Genomic DNA, 17,587 nt, shown 5'->3' on the forward strand with positions numbered 1-17,587 from the left:
GTAGTATTAGGAGGAATGAAAGGATAGATACTACTACGTATTTTCAACTGTATGAAACTGTGCTCCTAATAGGAAGCTCCTTCATCATAGGTGAAGGGCAGATAGCTTTTTTTTGAAGGGTTAGCATCTTCGTTTAGAGCATGATGCAGCCAAGTAAAACTCCATTTACCTTATTAAGCAGTGCCAGCAAATAAGCATGAGGTAGCTCTACTGCCTCTCTTTTTCCTCTTCCTCCAAGCATAGTTCAAAAATAAAACCACTAAAACTGTACTATAAGGTTCCCAATTCTGTAGGTATATTGATAACATTTATTCTGGGCTTCAGCTGCATTTTAGTTACTGCTCTGGCTATTTTATGGATCCCCAGAAGGCTAAAGGAGGAGATAAACAACTCATTTTTCATTTGGTAGCAGTTCTGGAAATGCCCAGAAGTGTTAACTGTAACTGTGTTGGAATTTTAAGATCAGAGAGGAATTAATTTGGGGAAATGAAGAGGTCGCAGGGTGAATGGCTTTGGGTCATAGCTTTAGATTAAGATCTCAGAAGCTTCCAAATCATCTTGTTTTATGGAATTAAAACTTTATTATCTGTCATTAACAATGTAAATCAAAGCAGAGAAGATGTCTGTAAAGAAGGTGGCCTCCATTACTTCATTTTTTTCATGCTAGGACAGTAAAGCGTTCATTGTTTCAGTTACAGCCAGGTCAATGATGAAGAAATTGCATAAAAATAAACTATGAATAATCCGAAGGCAAATTTCCAGCTGCTGCTAAACGTCTTCCTTCTATCTCATGGAAAAGTAAAGCTGTGTGCTGACAGTAATATATAGATGCATGTAAACAGATATGTACATACAAACACAACACAAGCTTTAGGCATCTTCAACTTTTTAATAAATACCTTATAATATGCTATATGAAATGCTATTATCAGAGGTATCAAAATTTAAACTATTCTAAAAGGTGAGCACAAAAGCTGTACAGGTTGACTAGGATATGGTGATGAGTTCACAATCAAGATCTTCTTTTTCTGGTGTATGTGCCCAGAAATTTTGAGTGCTCATTCAAGGAAAACAGTGTTCTTTTATGAAGTAGCATTTATTTAGTTAGATTTTACTGTTATTCAACTCTGATTTTTTTTCTTCTACTGATAGCTGTTGTGCTAATATCTATCAAAAAATGTAATTGCTTTTGGTGTGTCTGCATTGTGTTAGAACATTTTCTGGTTCCTTTTTTTTAATCAATTACAGAGACTGCATTTTTGACAGGAGATAATGTCACATAGCACTTGGCTATACATATTCATATATTCCTTTGGAGAGTAGAAGCAAATCAGCTGTTTTTCTTCATTTATCTTACTGGGCTCTCAAAATACAGACTAAAAAGCACTCTCTCTAGAAAAGCCTGTAGAAACTTTAGTTCTAAGCTCTTCAGCATGATTTATTATGTGCACTTTTGAATACAGTTAAATAAATAAGGGTCAAGTAAAAATATGGAAATGCTATGCAAGTTTAATTATTGATAAAATTGTAATTAGCTTATGAAGCAGTTATGGAAAATTGTGCTAAGCACTAGTACGCATTAGAATAAACAATCCAAATAATGGAAAAGGAAAAGTTTTGGACATGACAAAGTACTCAGTTGATCAATCAGGAAATCCTTCGGAAGGGTCATCAGCCTTCCTCTCATCTTCTTTCAAGGCAAATGTGCTCAGTAGAACTGCTATTCTACAATGTAAATTCCCTGATGCAAAGCTGAACACGGTGGAATGTGTGCTTGTACAAATTTTTATGAATGTTTATGTGTATGTATGTATATATCTGTACATTTTTTGTAAGAGCCTATCATTAAAAATAAAAATATAAATGACGTTTCATTTTTACTGGAGAAGTGAGATAATAACTAGAAAAGATTGTTAATATTTATTCATACCTACCTGATATAGAACAAGGTCTTAAGTTCTTACGTATTTGCAACTGCTGTTATACCCCTACTCACTAAACTGTATCATCTTATAAGCTTGTAAATCCTCAATTTCAGACTGGTTTTGGGATGCTTCACCTATAAAATCTAGCTGTAGTTGTGTCTGACTAGTCTTCATTTTCTCAGTATGTTCTTTCCATGATGACATTAGTGTCTTCAGCTCTGAAATGCATTTTGTTGTCATTGTTGATAAGGAAAATGAACTCTTCACAGCTCTTCTGCTATAGCATATCTCCTAATTTTAGAACTAAATGTGTGTTAGTGGGGGGTGGTTCCTGTTCTCAGTTGTTTTTTGTTTTTTTTTCTATCAGTACTATTTGAATAGATAAAAGGAAAGCTTTGCCAGAATACTGTGTAGGCTGGAAGTTGTATCTTGAAGAGCTTGCTAATGATGAATAAGTAATTTGCATCTGCCCTCATCACTCTATGATTCACCTCCATGTCTTCTTATCCTAAACTGCTTATTTCCTTTTCAAACAAGTGGACCAACGTGAGAGGCTTTAATCCAAAGTAATGATGACGCAGGCATTAGTTTTTCTTTCTGTAATGTATAGGTACTAGCAGAAAGGTAACCACTCATTAGAACAGATACTCATATCTCAGATTTAAAGTGATGCTTATTCAAAATCATGGTTTTTTTTTTATTATTTTGTTTTTTTTCCCCCAAATGAAGGCAAATTAATGTAGAGATCTATACTTACACTGCAATATATGTATACATATACTAGTCAAATGGAAATGCTTACATGGAAATTGCAAACAAACTTTGAAATTGAAGAGTTAAACCAGAAGAGAAGTTTCAAAGAACAGAAAAAAAATTGTTTTCATTCAGTTTTTAGGAATATACAATTCATCACATACGCTGTGGACTTTTTTCCATCAGTTCAGTTTTACATGAAAACATTACAGTATGAGTCCAAGTGAATAAAAAAAGAAATAAATAAACACAGAAGTATTTTTTGCAAATATTTTAAATGTATAAACGCTTGTAATAATAAAATATTTTTATTTAGGCTGCCTTCTAATTTAGAATGGCAGATGGTCACTGCTCGATAGAGTACACATTGAAACCTGTTAGGGAACAGTATGAGAAAGCGCTGTGGATACTCCACCTGTTTTAATCATATATACATCTAAAATTTGATTAATCCTACCCAAGACTGATATGTTAAAAATAAAATAAAAAATCAATTATGTGTTCTCAGCATGATCAGGAACATGAAAGACGAGAGTTAAATGGAACATAGAATACTGTGGATAAAAATAAATCTTTCTGTTAATAATTCAGCTAAAATGGTTTAAAAATTCTAAGGGAATAAAAGAACTTTTTTATGAAAATAAGGTTATTGGGCTTTGTAAACAATGAAGGGAAAATACCAGCTCTTTTGAAGTTTAAAATTATAATCCTTCAATTTTAGGTCATTACAATGAAATATAAATAAGTTTCAAAAGTATTGACACAAAAATAAGATTGAAACTCTTTACGCACTTCATTGTGTATTAAATTTTTATTTTAATTTTTACTTAGCCTGAAGCAATTTTCCTTTTCAATTTTTATAAGAGCAATTGAACAGCACATGCCAGTAATCATACAGTTCTACTGATGAGTTTTTCGTCCAGATTCATTTCAGCATTCCTTTTTAAGAAAACGTAATCTTAGTGTGCTACCAGTTGACCAGAGGTGAGCTTGAATGTACATTGGATCGTTGTGAAGATGGCATGACTAGTGTTTTCTGTAACAAAACCAGCAATGTAAACCCCTTGTAATTGCATTTCTAGCAGACTTGGAGTCTAAAATAAAGAACTCAAGCATCAGCAGAAAGTCAAAACCATTTTTTTCCTCACTACCTTTTCAGTATACAAGCTGCAAATAAGTAGGTTTTTAAGAACGTAAAAGAACTCTACCACATTTGCAAAATTAAAAGTAAAAAATGAAATAAAATGAGGTATAGAATCATAGTATGCAGAAAAGTAAGACTGTTGTGTGCATTAGTCTATCAAAACTCAGATAGAATAACACTTCTAGCAATCTTGTCTCTTAATATTCATGCAGGAACTTGGTTTATTCAGATTGAGTATGCAACTTCAACTTTGCTTTTTCATAATACTGTGTAATGTGTGGCCATAATTCACTCAATAAAACATGATTCTAGGGAAAGAAATTGAAAAGAAGGCATGGTGTTATAGGTATTATATACTTTCAGAAAAGTTTACATGTCTTTTTAAACTATCCACAGTTACTTAGGCAAGGTTTACCTGAATTAGTGATAGTTATCAATATTAAAGTGGGGGATTCTTTTTTGCCCAAGGTGAGCGAGTCAGATGAATTTTTAAACACAGTGTGATGTTAGCTTTTGATGGAAAATTCCAGTTTTATTATATGAATCTATTTGCAAAGGTACTCTTTTCACTGGTAGGGATACATTGTACTTCTAATGGTGTGAACTGTGCTTTACATGACAAAATATATGAGTATGTCAGTTATTGTAGCGTTTGTATGCAGGTCATTTTTCAGCATCTGCTTTTCAATAATGGCTTGCAATGAGAATGATTGTAGTAGCTTCACTTCAGTGGAACATCATGATTGATGCTATATCAAAGAGAACATGGAATCTCCTAATGACTTTAATAATGTCTATTTCTTTGTGGAATTTCTTTTCATTTTCTTAAAACAGTGGGAACATTACTGATTGTATAACCTTATCCCCTGTCTTAGGTCTCCTAGAAACCCTGAACAGAAGATCATTAAACGAGTGATTGCTCTTGAAGGAGACATTATCAAGTAAGTGTTTTAAGCCATAGCATTTGAGTCTTTATAAGAATAGTGCAGCTTTTCAGTGGATTTTAAATTAGTATCCTAGACAACAAGAACTTTCTAGTATTTTCTGTCTCCTTTTAAAAGGGATGTCAGTGTTGTACCTGTCTCCTTTTTAATGAGAAAAGTGATACGCAATAATACTCACTCTTGTGAAATGTTTATGGGTGCAAATAATGCTTGTTTCTTAGAATATCTGTAACATATCAGGACAGGTAATTGTACAGCATTTTTAAAATAAGAAGGCTATGATTTTTCAGTTAGAGAATTAGAGCTGCTGTTTCATACTGTGGTTGGCACACTTTCTGAGTTCTTTTAATCTTTTTGTTTGTTTTGGGGAAATCCTTTTGTTCTTACTTAATTTTTGAGACAAAGGACCCTCATAGATGACTGCTTTAACTGCAGTCTATGGGAATCTGTAGGGAATACAGTGGAACTGATTTGGAGTAAATTGTTCTATCAGAAGAGAAAAGAAAGCAAAAAAAGTAGACTTTAATGTAGGTCAAGTCTTGGTTTACTCTAACAGATAGACCATCCTACTGGGGCTGGTTGGAAATAAATTACAAATAGAAGCAAATCAGATGTTTTTGTGGAAATGGTGCCATTTTTATGAAAACATTTGTTTAAAAGGATTTATTTTTCCCAAGTAGAGAATAGAATTGGCATTGAGTTTGGAGGGTAAATTGCTAGTTTCCCACATTAAGATATGAATAACTTTGAAAACTCTTAGGCAGTATGGCAGACTGGTACTCAGTTTATTTGGATAATAATTCTTGCTCTGACGTAGTGAATACTTAAGAAGTACTTGGAAGTTGAAATTCAAATCAAGGATCTGAGTGTGGCCTCAGTGAGCCCTGCTTAACAGCAACAATGTTGGGCCGTGGAGTATTATGAGATATGTCTGTGTCTTTTTTTATTATTATTGTTTCTTTTTGCAGTCCATATGATTTCTGTTTTATTGAAAAATTTCAAATCCTCTTAGTTTGAGCGGAAAATTCAAATACTTCATGTGGAAAAAAAGACTGAAATAGCAAAAATTAAGAAAAAGAATCTGATGTCCAAAAACTATGAAGATCTACAGCTACAATTAGCTATCACATTAAAGGGATAAAAACATAGAAATAATGATTGCTACTTAGTCATGTCTTGTGAAAACCTACACACTTAAGACAATAATATATTATTAATATATTTGCCTGAATTTTTGAAACTCAATGAAATTTTTGATAATATGAAATATATTAAATAACATAAATTTCAACTGTAGTAAATTTATTATGCTGTATATTCCAGAGCCTTAAAACTTTGAACTATCTGTTAACTTATGTGAGTGCTCTTGGCCAAGTGGAAAAAGATGTTGGAGCATAGTAGCTGTGAGAGTGCATGCAGAATATTTTAAAAACTGTATGTTAGTGTGTCGCCTTCGATTACAGAAGACTGAGTGATGATCCTCATTTGTATTCGGAAAAAACAGGTTAATTTATTTTTAGAAATGTTGATACCAGTAATTCAAATATTTATATATATTTCTATTTAAACACATGGAAGTTGTCCCACAGTCTTTTGCTTCATCTGTAGAGGCTTGTTTTTAGATAAGGAATATATTATTGGGCTATTATAACTTGTTATACTGTTGTCCACTTGTGTGCATGTGGGAAATAAAGTAATGCTTGCCAGGCATCATAGTGCCAGGGTAAAGCAAAAATTTCGGTAATAAAATAGCAAAACTGTCAAGATTATTCTAAAATAGATGTTATTTTTCTAATGGTACCACAAGCAAGTGTGTGACTGGGATATTTTTGATTAAAACAGATGACTAATCAGACTAAGAAAACATAATTGTAAGAATTTGACTTCTGTTTGATATGTCTGAAGACAGTCTTGATGGTGGTGATATACAGACTTGTGCAGTTGTACTTTTTCCCTGGAAGGTCAGTGAAATGTATGAAGTCTGTCTTTTTCTGCAAATTTTGATTGAAGTCAAATGACGGAATTAATTAATGCACACTTTCAGTGGTGAGTAGACTTTCATAGTGGAGAAATCTATGCAAATAATGATTTGGAAGGAATTTTCATTTAGCGCTCCGCTAGATAGGTGATAGACAATATGGTTTGTGAGTCTTTGGTAGTGCTTTCATAGCTGAATGAATTTTTTATTTTATCTATTTGATGCATGATTAAGGATAATTTGTCACAAGAAAGCTGTGTTTTCTTACTCTATTAATTAAAATAAGTTAGTATTTACTATTCATTAATAACTGAAAGTAAAGAAAGACCACATAGAGCCATTAATATTGTAGAGAAGGTTCCTTGTATTTTGACTTATGTTCAGAAGTTAGTAGTTCACAGTAGAAAAATTCAGTTTTTCAGTTCGTTTCTAAACGCATTATATAAATGAAGAAAGAAAAACTACATTTTGAAAATAATAAAGTTCAACTTTTTGAAAATAAATTTAGGTGAGACATTGCGATGGGTTCATTCTGACCTTTCACTTTGTGTTTTTCAGAAATTATGTGCAACACAGTACTTCAGTTTTTGAAGTATATTATGATAGATTGAAAAATGGTACATATTTGTTGAGTAAGAATCCTGGCATTTCAATTCTCTGATCTTATTTCCAGTTTAGTTGGCAGTCCAATTGAAATGTATTGAGTACTGTCATGAAAATACCTCAAATATCATAGTACATTTTTATAAATGTACATCTCATAATTCAATTTGAATAAGCTACTGTAACATCCGCCTGATGGGAACTGAGAGAGAAGAAAATCACCATTTAGCCTTTGAGAGGTGAAGCTATAGGTCAGCTTGTATACAGATAATGTTGCAGTGTGGATCCCATAAATCAGGTTTTGTTTTGTCTTAGATGGATTCATGGGAGAATTAACTTTAAGTAGGAAATCATTACAGTGATTCCTGAAGAGTATTTAAATTATAATTCTGCCAAGGGAGACTATATTTTAAAAGTTAATATAATGTAATTTGTTTTAAAAAAAGTGGGTATTATAAAGCACTTTGAATATTTTGAAATTAAACATATTAAAACTCATTTATCTTAAATGCACCAGTGGAAATTCAAAAATCTATAGTAATCTATCATGGATGGCTGAGTTATGGTATGTTTTCAGTAACACAAATAAATGAAGGTTTATGGTATTAAAATTGGGATTGAACTAATGAAATTTAAAATTAAGTCAATTCAGCAACTTACTGAACTAATTTTGCCTCCATCTGGGTCCACGTCTGCAAGAGTTTGGATTCTGCTTCTTTACTGGCTTTATTTTTTTCGTAACACTGTAGCTGGATTAGAAATGACCTGTGAGCACCTAAAATGCATAATTCTAAAATATTATTAGGCTATTTAGGAGTTAGTGTTTTAAATACTGAATGGTTCAGCAAAACAATGTTGCATTTTAGTGCTATATTTTGCAAAATTGTTCTGGAGATATGAATAAGGAGATATTTACTTGCTTTTTCTCAAAGCTTGACAATGCAGAGATGGATCATTATATTTTTGCGCCGTAGGTCCAAAATAAGTATCAGTATCTTTTTGAATTTTGCTGTGAAGTGTATCATTAAATTGAGAAACATTTGCCACAGAATATGAAGGATAAAAATATAAATGAGTTAAAAAAAGGAGTAAAGAATTCTTAGAAATAAAGTCTATCAGCAGCTATTAAATGCAGTGATCACAGTATAAATTTATGTACTTCTATTGTCAAGTTCATGCACTTATTGGAGAAACCTTTCAGCTTCAAAGGAGCTGTTCACAACTCCATGCAGTTTTTGCGCTTGCTATTTTTTTTTTTCTGAGAGATTATGTGTATTCCAGTATTCCTCAATTAGAAAAAAAAAATCTGTTTTTTTCTCTGATCTAGTTACATTTCATCAGACAGTTGTGACTATTCTTGTTTTCACTAAGATGCAAGAATCACTGTCCAATAAAACAGACGTTTTCATGCAGATTTTCCCACTTGATAGATCATTCCTAAAAAAAACTGTGTGTGTCCTTGGAAACAGGATATCCTTCAGGAAAACTAAAACTTTGTCTTTTGTGTTTGTGAGGGGATAACCTGCTGCAGATGAGCTCTGCAGAGGATCTGAGGGTTCTGGTGGACAACAGACTGGCCATGAGCCAGCAGTGTGCTCTTTTGGCCATGAGGGCCAGTGATATCCTGGGATGCATTAAAAGAAGTGTGGCGATCAGGTCAAGGGAATTGATCCTCCCCCTCCTCACTGGTCAGGCTGCATTTTGACTACTGTGTCTGGTCCTGGGTTCCCCAGTTCAAAAAAGATATGCATCTCCTAGGAGTCCAGCAGAGGGCTTCCAAGATGATAAAGGGCCTGGAGCATCTCCCATATGATGAAAGGAAGAATAACCTGTGTCTGTTCAGCCTGGGAAACAGAAGACTGAGAGGGGATCTGATAAATGTTTATAAATATCTAGGGGAAGGTAGGAGGCAAATGGATGAAGCCAGGATCTTCTAGGTGGTGTGTAGTGCTAGGGCATGGAGTCTAAAACTTGTACAGAGGAAGTTCCATAGTAACATACTGAAGAACTTCCTTATGGTAAGGGTGACAGAGCACTGGAAGACATTGTGCCCAGAGAAGTTGTGGAGACTCCTCTCATGGAGATACTCAAGACCTGTCTAGATGCCTACGAATGTGACCTATTGTGGGATACCTGCTTTAGCAGGGGGTTTGGACTCAATAATCTCTTAAGGTCCCTTCCAACCCCTACAATTCTGTGACTCTGTGTTCTCTTGCAAGAATGTCTCTATCCTTAGCAGCTTAATGGCAATCAATGGGCAGGAGCTGCATCAATACCTTTGCCATACAGGCTATGTTTATAGTTATTCCCTTCTTCAAATTCATTGTCATGTTGGCTTGTAAGAATCGATTTGTGAGTGTGGGGACTCACACGGACAACTGTGCTTTAAAAAAAATCAACAGAAAAGAGAATAGGGTGTGTTCTGCACTTGTGCAGCCCTGTCTTTGGAAGCTACAAATTTTTGAGCGTTTTTCCTTTGGAGTGACTAATTGTAGTCCAGAGTTCTGTCTGTGCAATTTATGAACCGGAAGGATGCTGTAATAGTCAACCTGCTCTTTAGCTTTTAGTTTTTATTTTGTGGCTATATGCATGGAATGCATATCTCATAGTGTTTATGCAGTTTATTTGCACTACTTACTGAGAGGGAATTTTAGGGACTTGAATGGGAATTTTTAAGTTAATGAAATCCCCTTGTTAGGTGCCAGGTATACAGCTTTGTCATGACTCGTCAGCATTGTTTGCATCCTTGCAAATATCCTAAATTTAGTTTCTATTGATTTTGATTCCATTTCTATATGCAGAGTTCTTGCATTAATGTACTGTATTTCTGTAAATTTGCATAATGAGAATATTGGCACAATGTCTTAAAGCTATACAAACAATCTGAAAAACTGGGGAAAGATTTCCTATGTCCATAATGAGTTTCTAAGGTTCGATAAATCCTTAGGCACAGTTGTGAAGTTTGTTGAGCAGAATTTCTAAAATTTGGTGTATTCAGAACCACAATACGGAGAGATGATTTTATTTTACGTTAGGTTTAGATTGCCTAATGTTTAATTGAGGTCCATGAAGAGAAAGAAAGGTTGGGTTGAAAAGGACCACAATGATCTTCTAGTTTCAACCCCCCTGCTATGTGTCAACTACTAGACCAGGCTGCCAGAAGAATAGAAGAATAGACAGGTGAATTTCATACACACAGGTGAATAATTATACAAATATATCCTTTTTGTTTTCTGAGCAGAAAAGGAAGAAATGAAATTACTTGGTCTTCGGACTGTCATTTAGCCTTTATTTTTCTCTGCATCATTGAAAACTGTTAATATGTACTGTTAATATGTAACAATATAATGATGTTTACTCATTGCTCTGGGCAGTTAGGTATTAAATCTTTTATTTCATAATTTAATATATATGTATTATATATTTTTATATTACATATATATAGTATATATTTGTATACATATATATAACATATATTTGTAGCATTATATTAATAGCATTTACGGGCTGCTCTGAAAGTAATGTCACCTATTTTATTAGGTTGGCCCACAACAGCAGAGACAGATGTTGATAGTGTGGCAGTAGAAGATGAACCTTCCCACCAATATTCCATTACATGTTGTTGTTGTGCAACAGATTGCAGCAGAGGGGCAGTCTGACTGAATGGTATCTGACATGGAAGTGCGTATGAAGTGAAGGTGTGACACTGAATTCTTTCATGTGGAAAAAAATTGACCCCATTGATGTTCATTGACTGTTGGTGGATGTTTCTGTAGACCAGAGAGAGGATGTGAGCACAGTGAGGCGGTGGAGGAATGTGAGCATGCTGGAGGTGGTGACAGCAATGTGGAAGATAAGCCACATTCTGGTTGGCCGTGCAGATTTCTACAAGCGCAGCATGCAGGTTCTTGTTCATCACTGGTGAAAAAAATATAGCTAATAAGTGGTTAATATGTTGAAAAATAGGCTTTTGTAGCTCAGAATTTTGTAGTAGTCAGTAGTGTTATTGTGCTCTTGGTATCTGTTGCAGTTTCCATGGAAATAAATAGGAGGCATTACTTTTAAAGTGGCCTACATAATATTCATAACATTTAAACATTATTTCTTCTTGAGAGCACAGGCAGCAGAAGAGATTGCTAAATGGTTGAGCATATTAATACAATTTTTCTCGTATTTCAGTTTATTGCATTTGTTAAGACTCACTGAAGGGAAGGGAGTTTCCATGTAGACCCTTTGTGCCCTCTGTTAACTCTCCTATTAAAAGAAAAAGACAGTATAATAAGATGTTCCAAGTTTGTACAGAATTTGCTGTGTAGGCTTATAAGAAAAAAATATGAAACAACATATCCTATTATCTCTGAAGTGGAGACATTTGGTTTGGGCAACATTAAGAGATAACAAATGAAACATCATCAATAGCACTAATTTTTACAGAGTCATTCTTCAGACTAAACCAAAGGTACTAAAAACCTGAATGTGTAATTGTAATAAATACTCAGCTACTCTCTGTTAGTGTGAATCTGAAGCAAGACACAACCGTCAACTGCATCTACAAGGAGGAGAAAGGTTTGGGTTTTCTTCTTTTTTTTGGGGGGGGGGGAGGAGGGAAGGGTGGTTAATTAAAGATACAGCATTCTAAAATGCGGAAAGCAGAATCTCTTTTGAGATGGCATAGCTGTAAGCACTGTGCATAACGAGTCTCAGTGGTGTTCAGAGACAATTTTAATGCTATAGTAATAAACAGTGGGGAAGTTTTTTGAATGCGCAGTAGACTACTTGGAGTAACGCTTCTCTTGGCTTTCAGTGAATCACTGTAGCTATGCAGCCTGTGGTTATTGTGAAGTATACTCCAGCATATGCAGGAAATGTATCTTCAGACAGTTATTGCCAGCATTAGCTGTAGCTGTGTGAAGTGCCATTCCATCTTGTACAGAAATATTTTACAGAAGTAAGAGAAAAAAGAAAACCAAGCTTCTTATGTCTTTATATTAGAAAACTACATATATGAAGAGCAGAAATATGGAGAGGAGGTGGGAAACTGCGTTTGAATTACCTCAGTCTTTGTGGACCATGCTCATGTCATCAGATGAGAGCATTGTAGCCTCAGCTATTTCTTTCCTTCATTGGTCAGTTGTAAAGTTCTCTGCTGTGTAAATATTCAGCATGGTTATCATCACTAATTTACTTCCCTTGACAACCTTCCATTTGCTGAATAAAGACATGCAAAAAATAAGAATTGGTCTTTATTTTCTACAAAAAAAATATTTTCTAGATTTTACATGAAAGCATTTTGAATAGGATTCTACCATGCACACAAATATAATTTTAGGAAGAAAAAAACCCAAAACATTGTATCATTGAATTATGTGTATATAGACGAATGTGCCCAGTTTTGAGCACAAAATGCATTAATAACTTGGAGTGAGTTCTGTGGGAGGACTTTAAGATGTCCAAGGACTTTAGCTCTTGTCCTGTAAGGAGAAGCAGAGGCATCAAGACTTGTTCAGCATGGGGATGAGAAGGCACTGATGTCACCTAGCAGCAATGCCCCTGTACTGATAGAAAGGGTAATAAGAAGATTGGAACCAGGCTCTTCAGTGTGGTGCATGGTAGGAGGAGAAGGCAGGATGCATAACTTGAAATAAGAATATTTCAGATCAAAAAGAAATAACTTTTTCTCCATGATAATTGCGTGGTGGGGTGTTTGTTAAATGAGGTCTCCACCATTAGAGATTTTCAAGACCCAATCGAGTAAAGAACTGAACAGCCTCATCTGACCTTGTAGCTAACCCTGGTTTGGGTGGGAGACTGGCCTAAAGATTTACAATTCTATGATATCCAATACTAATTTTCAAATGGATTATGTAACACTTAGAAGAATGTTTTATGTGTTAGAAAATGGAAGAAATGCAGTGTATTTATCTCTACTTATTAGTGGAGATTATTAGTTAAGAAAATGTGTATTTTGAAGGCTTTTTTTCTTTAAAGAAGCATTTAATTTCTGTTTCACTGTAAGTTGTGCTGCTAAGTTATCAGATGTTTAGAAAAGACATTCATATAAGTGTAATCATCTCAATGGGAAACTCGATGGGTTGTCTTTATGAAGATTTTTTTTTTAAAACATGAGCATTAAAATGCACTAATATTTTAAAGCGTTGAAAAATTAATAAAATGTTTTCATATGTTTTAATTCTAAAAAATTATTTACTATTTGTTCTTTCTAAGCTATGGATACAAATGTCATTGGTGGCCTGAAATTTGACACTGAAGTAAAAATAGTTTTAATGCTGAGCAATACGCATCTTCTGAACTTTTAGATGTTTGTTTGCATTGTTTCTGGATAAGGGTTGAAATCTAATGCTCACCTACACATATCTCATTAAAAGCCCAGAGCGGCACTGGAAGTAGGTGGAAGAAAATATTATTAAACCCATTCTGTAGAGGAAATCAGGATGAAAGATGGTGGTGTTGGGTTATGCTCCTATAAGAAGTATATGAGACATCCATTAACTGAATTTACTGGGTTTCTCATCCCAGAAAATGAACAGTGAGTTCATATATTTGTCAGCAGCAGATTTTCCTAGATGCACTGAAAGGCAGACAGTGTTTAGGACCTGGTAATTCTGTGCACTTTCTTCTTGTAAATCGAAAGGACATTTTTTATTAGCTTGAGCTGTGTTAAGATCAAGGATAACATTGTGTTTGCAAATTAAAGGAAAACATGCTGAAACAAAAAAGTCTATTCTGAATAACTTAAATAAATCTTACTGTTTATTATTTCATTTTGCAGCAGTGCAGAAGTATTCCCTATTTCATGTAAAAATGTAGGTCTCTCTGAAAGTAATGCCTCCTGTTTATTTCCACGGAGTTTACAATAAATACAAAGAGATACAAATTTAGTCTAAATTAAAATCAAGGGCTAATGGTTTTAAACTGAAAGAGAGAAGATTTAGATTAGATGTCAGTGGGAAGTTTTTCACAGATAAGAGTGCTGAAATAGGCTGCCAAAGAAGTTGTGTAAGCCTCATCCCTGGAGGTGTCCAAGGCCAGGCTGGGTGGGACCCTCCACAATCTGATCTAGTGCCTGATCTAGTGGTTGGCAGCCCCATCTGTGGCAAGGGGGTTAAAGCTAGATGATCTTTGAGGTCTCTCCCAACCCAAGCCATTCTGTAATTCTGTGATCTGTTTGAAACTTATTTTGTGCCGTATTTGTCTCATCTTAAATGGGGTTAGGACACATGTAAGGACTACAAAAATGTCACAAACAAAAATGTTTCAAAGCTTTGTAGTTGATTTTATACACCTATGTTTTCCTCTGTGTGAATTAATGGCCGCAGAATTATACACAGGATGGCCTGATGATGCTTGAACTCTCTCTTTCTTGCTCTCTTTCAAATTTAGGAGAAGAGTATAGAGTTTCCTATTATTTGCTTCTTTTCCTAATTAGATTTACAGCTTGACAAAATTCTGTAGTATCGATTTGTATTTTATAGCACTGTCAACTGCAAGCAATAATTACTCAAGTTTTAATTTGAAAATTTTGAAATTGTTTTCCATTCAGTAAAGCTTGCTAATATATGTTGGCAGAAATATTAATTGTAAATTGTTCATTTAAAAAGATTCCCTCCCTAATTTTGTGCTGCAAACTGATCCTGAAATGATGGCCTGAATAGTTTGCAGTAGCAGAACTAATAAGTTTTTAGATTTGATCATCTCACCAGTTATGAGATTCAAATGAGAGCAGGGGGAAAATGACCATTATCTTTTTTCATTATTATGGAACTCACTATTGTTGACATTCCACTTCTGCGAAATAAATTGTGAGATGGAACTGTGGAGTATTTGGGGTATAATGTGTAACAAGTCTTTAAGCAGCTGTGCTTAAGAGAGACAAAAATATTTTCTGCTTTGTTGTAGTTGGCAGGGATTCCACAAATAATTTCTGCTCACTGATCATTATGCCAGAAACTTTTAAATATTTAGCGAAAAATACATTATGATAAACTGTATGTCATGTATTTCTATAAGCTCAGGTTTATTCCAACCAGTATTTCTAATTAATAGTTTACAATGTTACAATGTTACAATTTTATAAATATAGCAAAAAAAAAAAAAAAAAGAAAAAAAGAAAATTAGTATTCAAACATTTATTATAGCATGAAGGAAAGCCAGTGATATATGCTGAAAAAGATTGTGATAGAATTTGCTATAATTGAAAACCAAAGTGTAATATCATACTAGTAGAGATGAGAGTCTAATAAGTGATGGATCCCTAAAAGAGATAGAATGGAATAATGGATGAGGAAATAAACCAGCAGATTAGAAATAGGTACATGCCTAAAAAGGAAAAGTGACCTTTAGTGGATTTCGGGGGACTGATGTGTTGGCTGGCTAAATTAATCAAAGTTTCACTGTTAGTGCAACGTTCAGTGCAAAAAGGCCAACATTGCCTACATGCAACTTGGTGGAAATGGATAATATGTATAATTTAAGGTAGTAAGGTTGTGTGTCTATCCAGGAGTATTATGGAACATGTCGTATTTCCAATGAGGAGTATGTTTAAAAGAAGGATTTAGATTTCTAGTAATAAAAGTCATTCTACTGTTTCCAAAGCTAATGCAGTAGTTAAAACTTTAATTAAACAGGTTTGCAAGAGTGGGGAATAGAGACTAAGTTCATAAACCAGACAGATATGCTTTGTAAATGAAGAAGAAAGCTAATTAATCCAAGCATAGCAGTATAATATTAATTTTTAAAAATACCCCAGGTATATTTGTAGGAAATCTTGCTGTAGCTGATTTCCTAGTGGGTTATTCTGTAGTTTATGTGCAGCATCTATGCTGCTGACACTCCATAGCCAGGTAGAAAAAGGTATCCTTAGGCATTATGCTAGTGTTTATTTCAGCACAATTAACTTTTTGAGCCCTATTTATGAAAACAAGGCAAAATGACATACAGACTTTTTTTTAGGTACTTGGATATTTTTCATTTTTGTAGGTTGTATTTGGCTTTTCTTTTTTTTTTTTTCCGAAGAGCCAGAGGTTACTGGGGAGATCAATGGTCCGCGTTAAGAGGTACCTCATATGACGTCTCACATAGAAGAGTACTAACTTTTGTGATTCCAATGGAAAGCAATTAGTGAACTGCTGCATTTTCTTCTGTATGAAGAAAAAATTCCACTACATGTTTTTATGTTCTTATTTAGACACTTAAATTAATAGCATTGTCTAATCTTTGGCTGCAGTATTTGTTTATATTTCTCTATTTCCTTAAAAATTCGTCTAAAAAATGTTAGACATTTTGAAGATTGAGAAAGTTGATTGATAAACCTGTTAAACTGTTGTTTCTTTGGCTGAATTTCTGTATCTCTTTAAAGAAAGCTTTTATTTCCTAACAGATTACCAGACATATCTTGTCTTTTTCTGGTGGGAGATATTGATGATGTTTGAACAGGTTCAGGCAGATTACCTTCAGATATGTTCTTTTGGGATCTCTGTTAAATAGAGTCTGAGAATTTAGGTCATTTTTTGATATAATATCAAATACCTGAGGACTTTTGAAATGTTATTTCCCTCTGTCAACTCAAACATTCTTATTTTATTCATTTATTCACTTAACACCCCCCCACCCTGATTATAGATTTATAGTTGCTTTCAAATTTTTCATAATTATTTTCCTTTGATCTTCAACAGTTAGATTTAAATTGTTCCACTGTTACGATTAGTAGCATCCTTAGTCTTTTTTCAATCACTCATGCTTGAAATTATCTAGACTTGGTAAAAATAGCATATATATTGTAGAAGACTTCATAAATTTGTGTGCATTGCACAAAGGCTGAGGAGGTAGGCTTAACTGTGATGTCCATAGCTGGTTATATGCATCATCTCTTACTGATAACTTTCTTTCAAAAATTTAAATTAAAAAAAGAGGAAGAGAAAGGTAAGGAGAAAGAAAAGAAATCTACCCCAGAGGCCACTTAAAATTGAAGAGACCATGACAAGCCTCCTCTTCTTGGCTTTTTCTACACTGCCTTGGTTGTCGCCCTGAACACTTTCAGGGCGGTGACTCTGCAGTTTCACCAGGGCCAACTTGACCTCCCTGCTAGTTTCTGTTGATGGTACTTTTTGCAGCAAACTGTTCGGGTGCAGATTTTGTGCTCATTTAACTGACTGTGAAGCTTTGTGCATTTGTATTTCTGGATCTTGCTTCTGGGCTACTTAAATAATCTATTAGAATCATC

At 34.2% G+C, this 17,587-nt stretch overlaps 1 protein-coding gene across 2 annotated transcripts in view; it reads left to right on the top strand.

The window, feature by feature from the left end:
- The window catches only part of IMMP2L (inner mitochondrial membrane peptidase subunit 2), a 446,040-nt gene that overhangs the window by 292,467 nt on the left and 135,986 nt on the right, over positions 1-17,587 (top strand). For both annotated transcript variants that reach the window (XM_042815417.1, XM_042815419.1), the window contains exon 4: positions 4,698-4,763. In XM_042815417.1, coding sequence (XP_042671351.1) covers positions 4,698-4,763 — 66 coding nt within the window. The remainder of the gene's footprint in view (positions 1-4,697; positions 4,764-17,587) is intronic.

The sequence above is a fragment of the Centrocercus urophasianus genome, unplaced genomic scaffold, assembly GCF_019232065.1.
Source record: "Centrocercus urophasianus isolate 14NV4802_14NV808 unplaced genomic scaffold, USGS_Curo_1.0 seq_15, whole genome shotgun sequence".
NCBI lineage: Eukaryota > Metazoa > Chordata > Aves > Galliformes > Phasianidae > Centrocercus > Centrocercus urophasianus.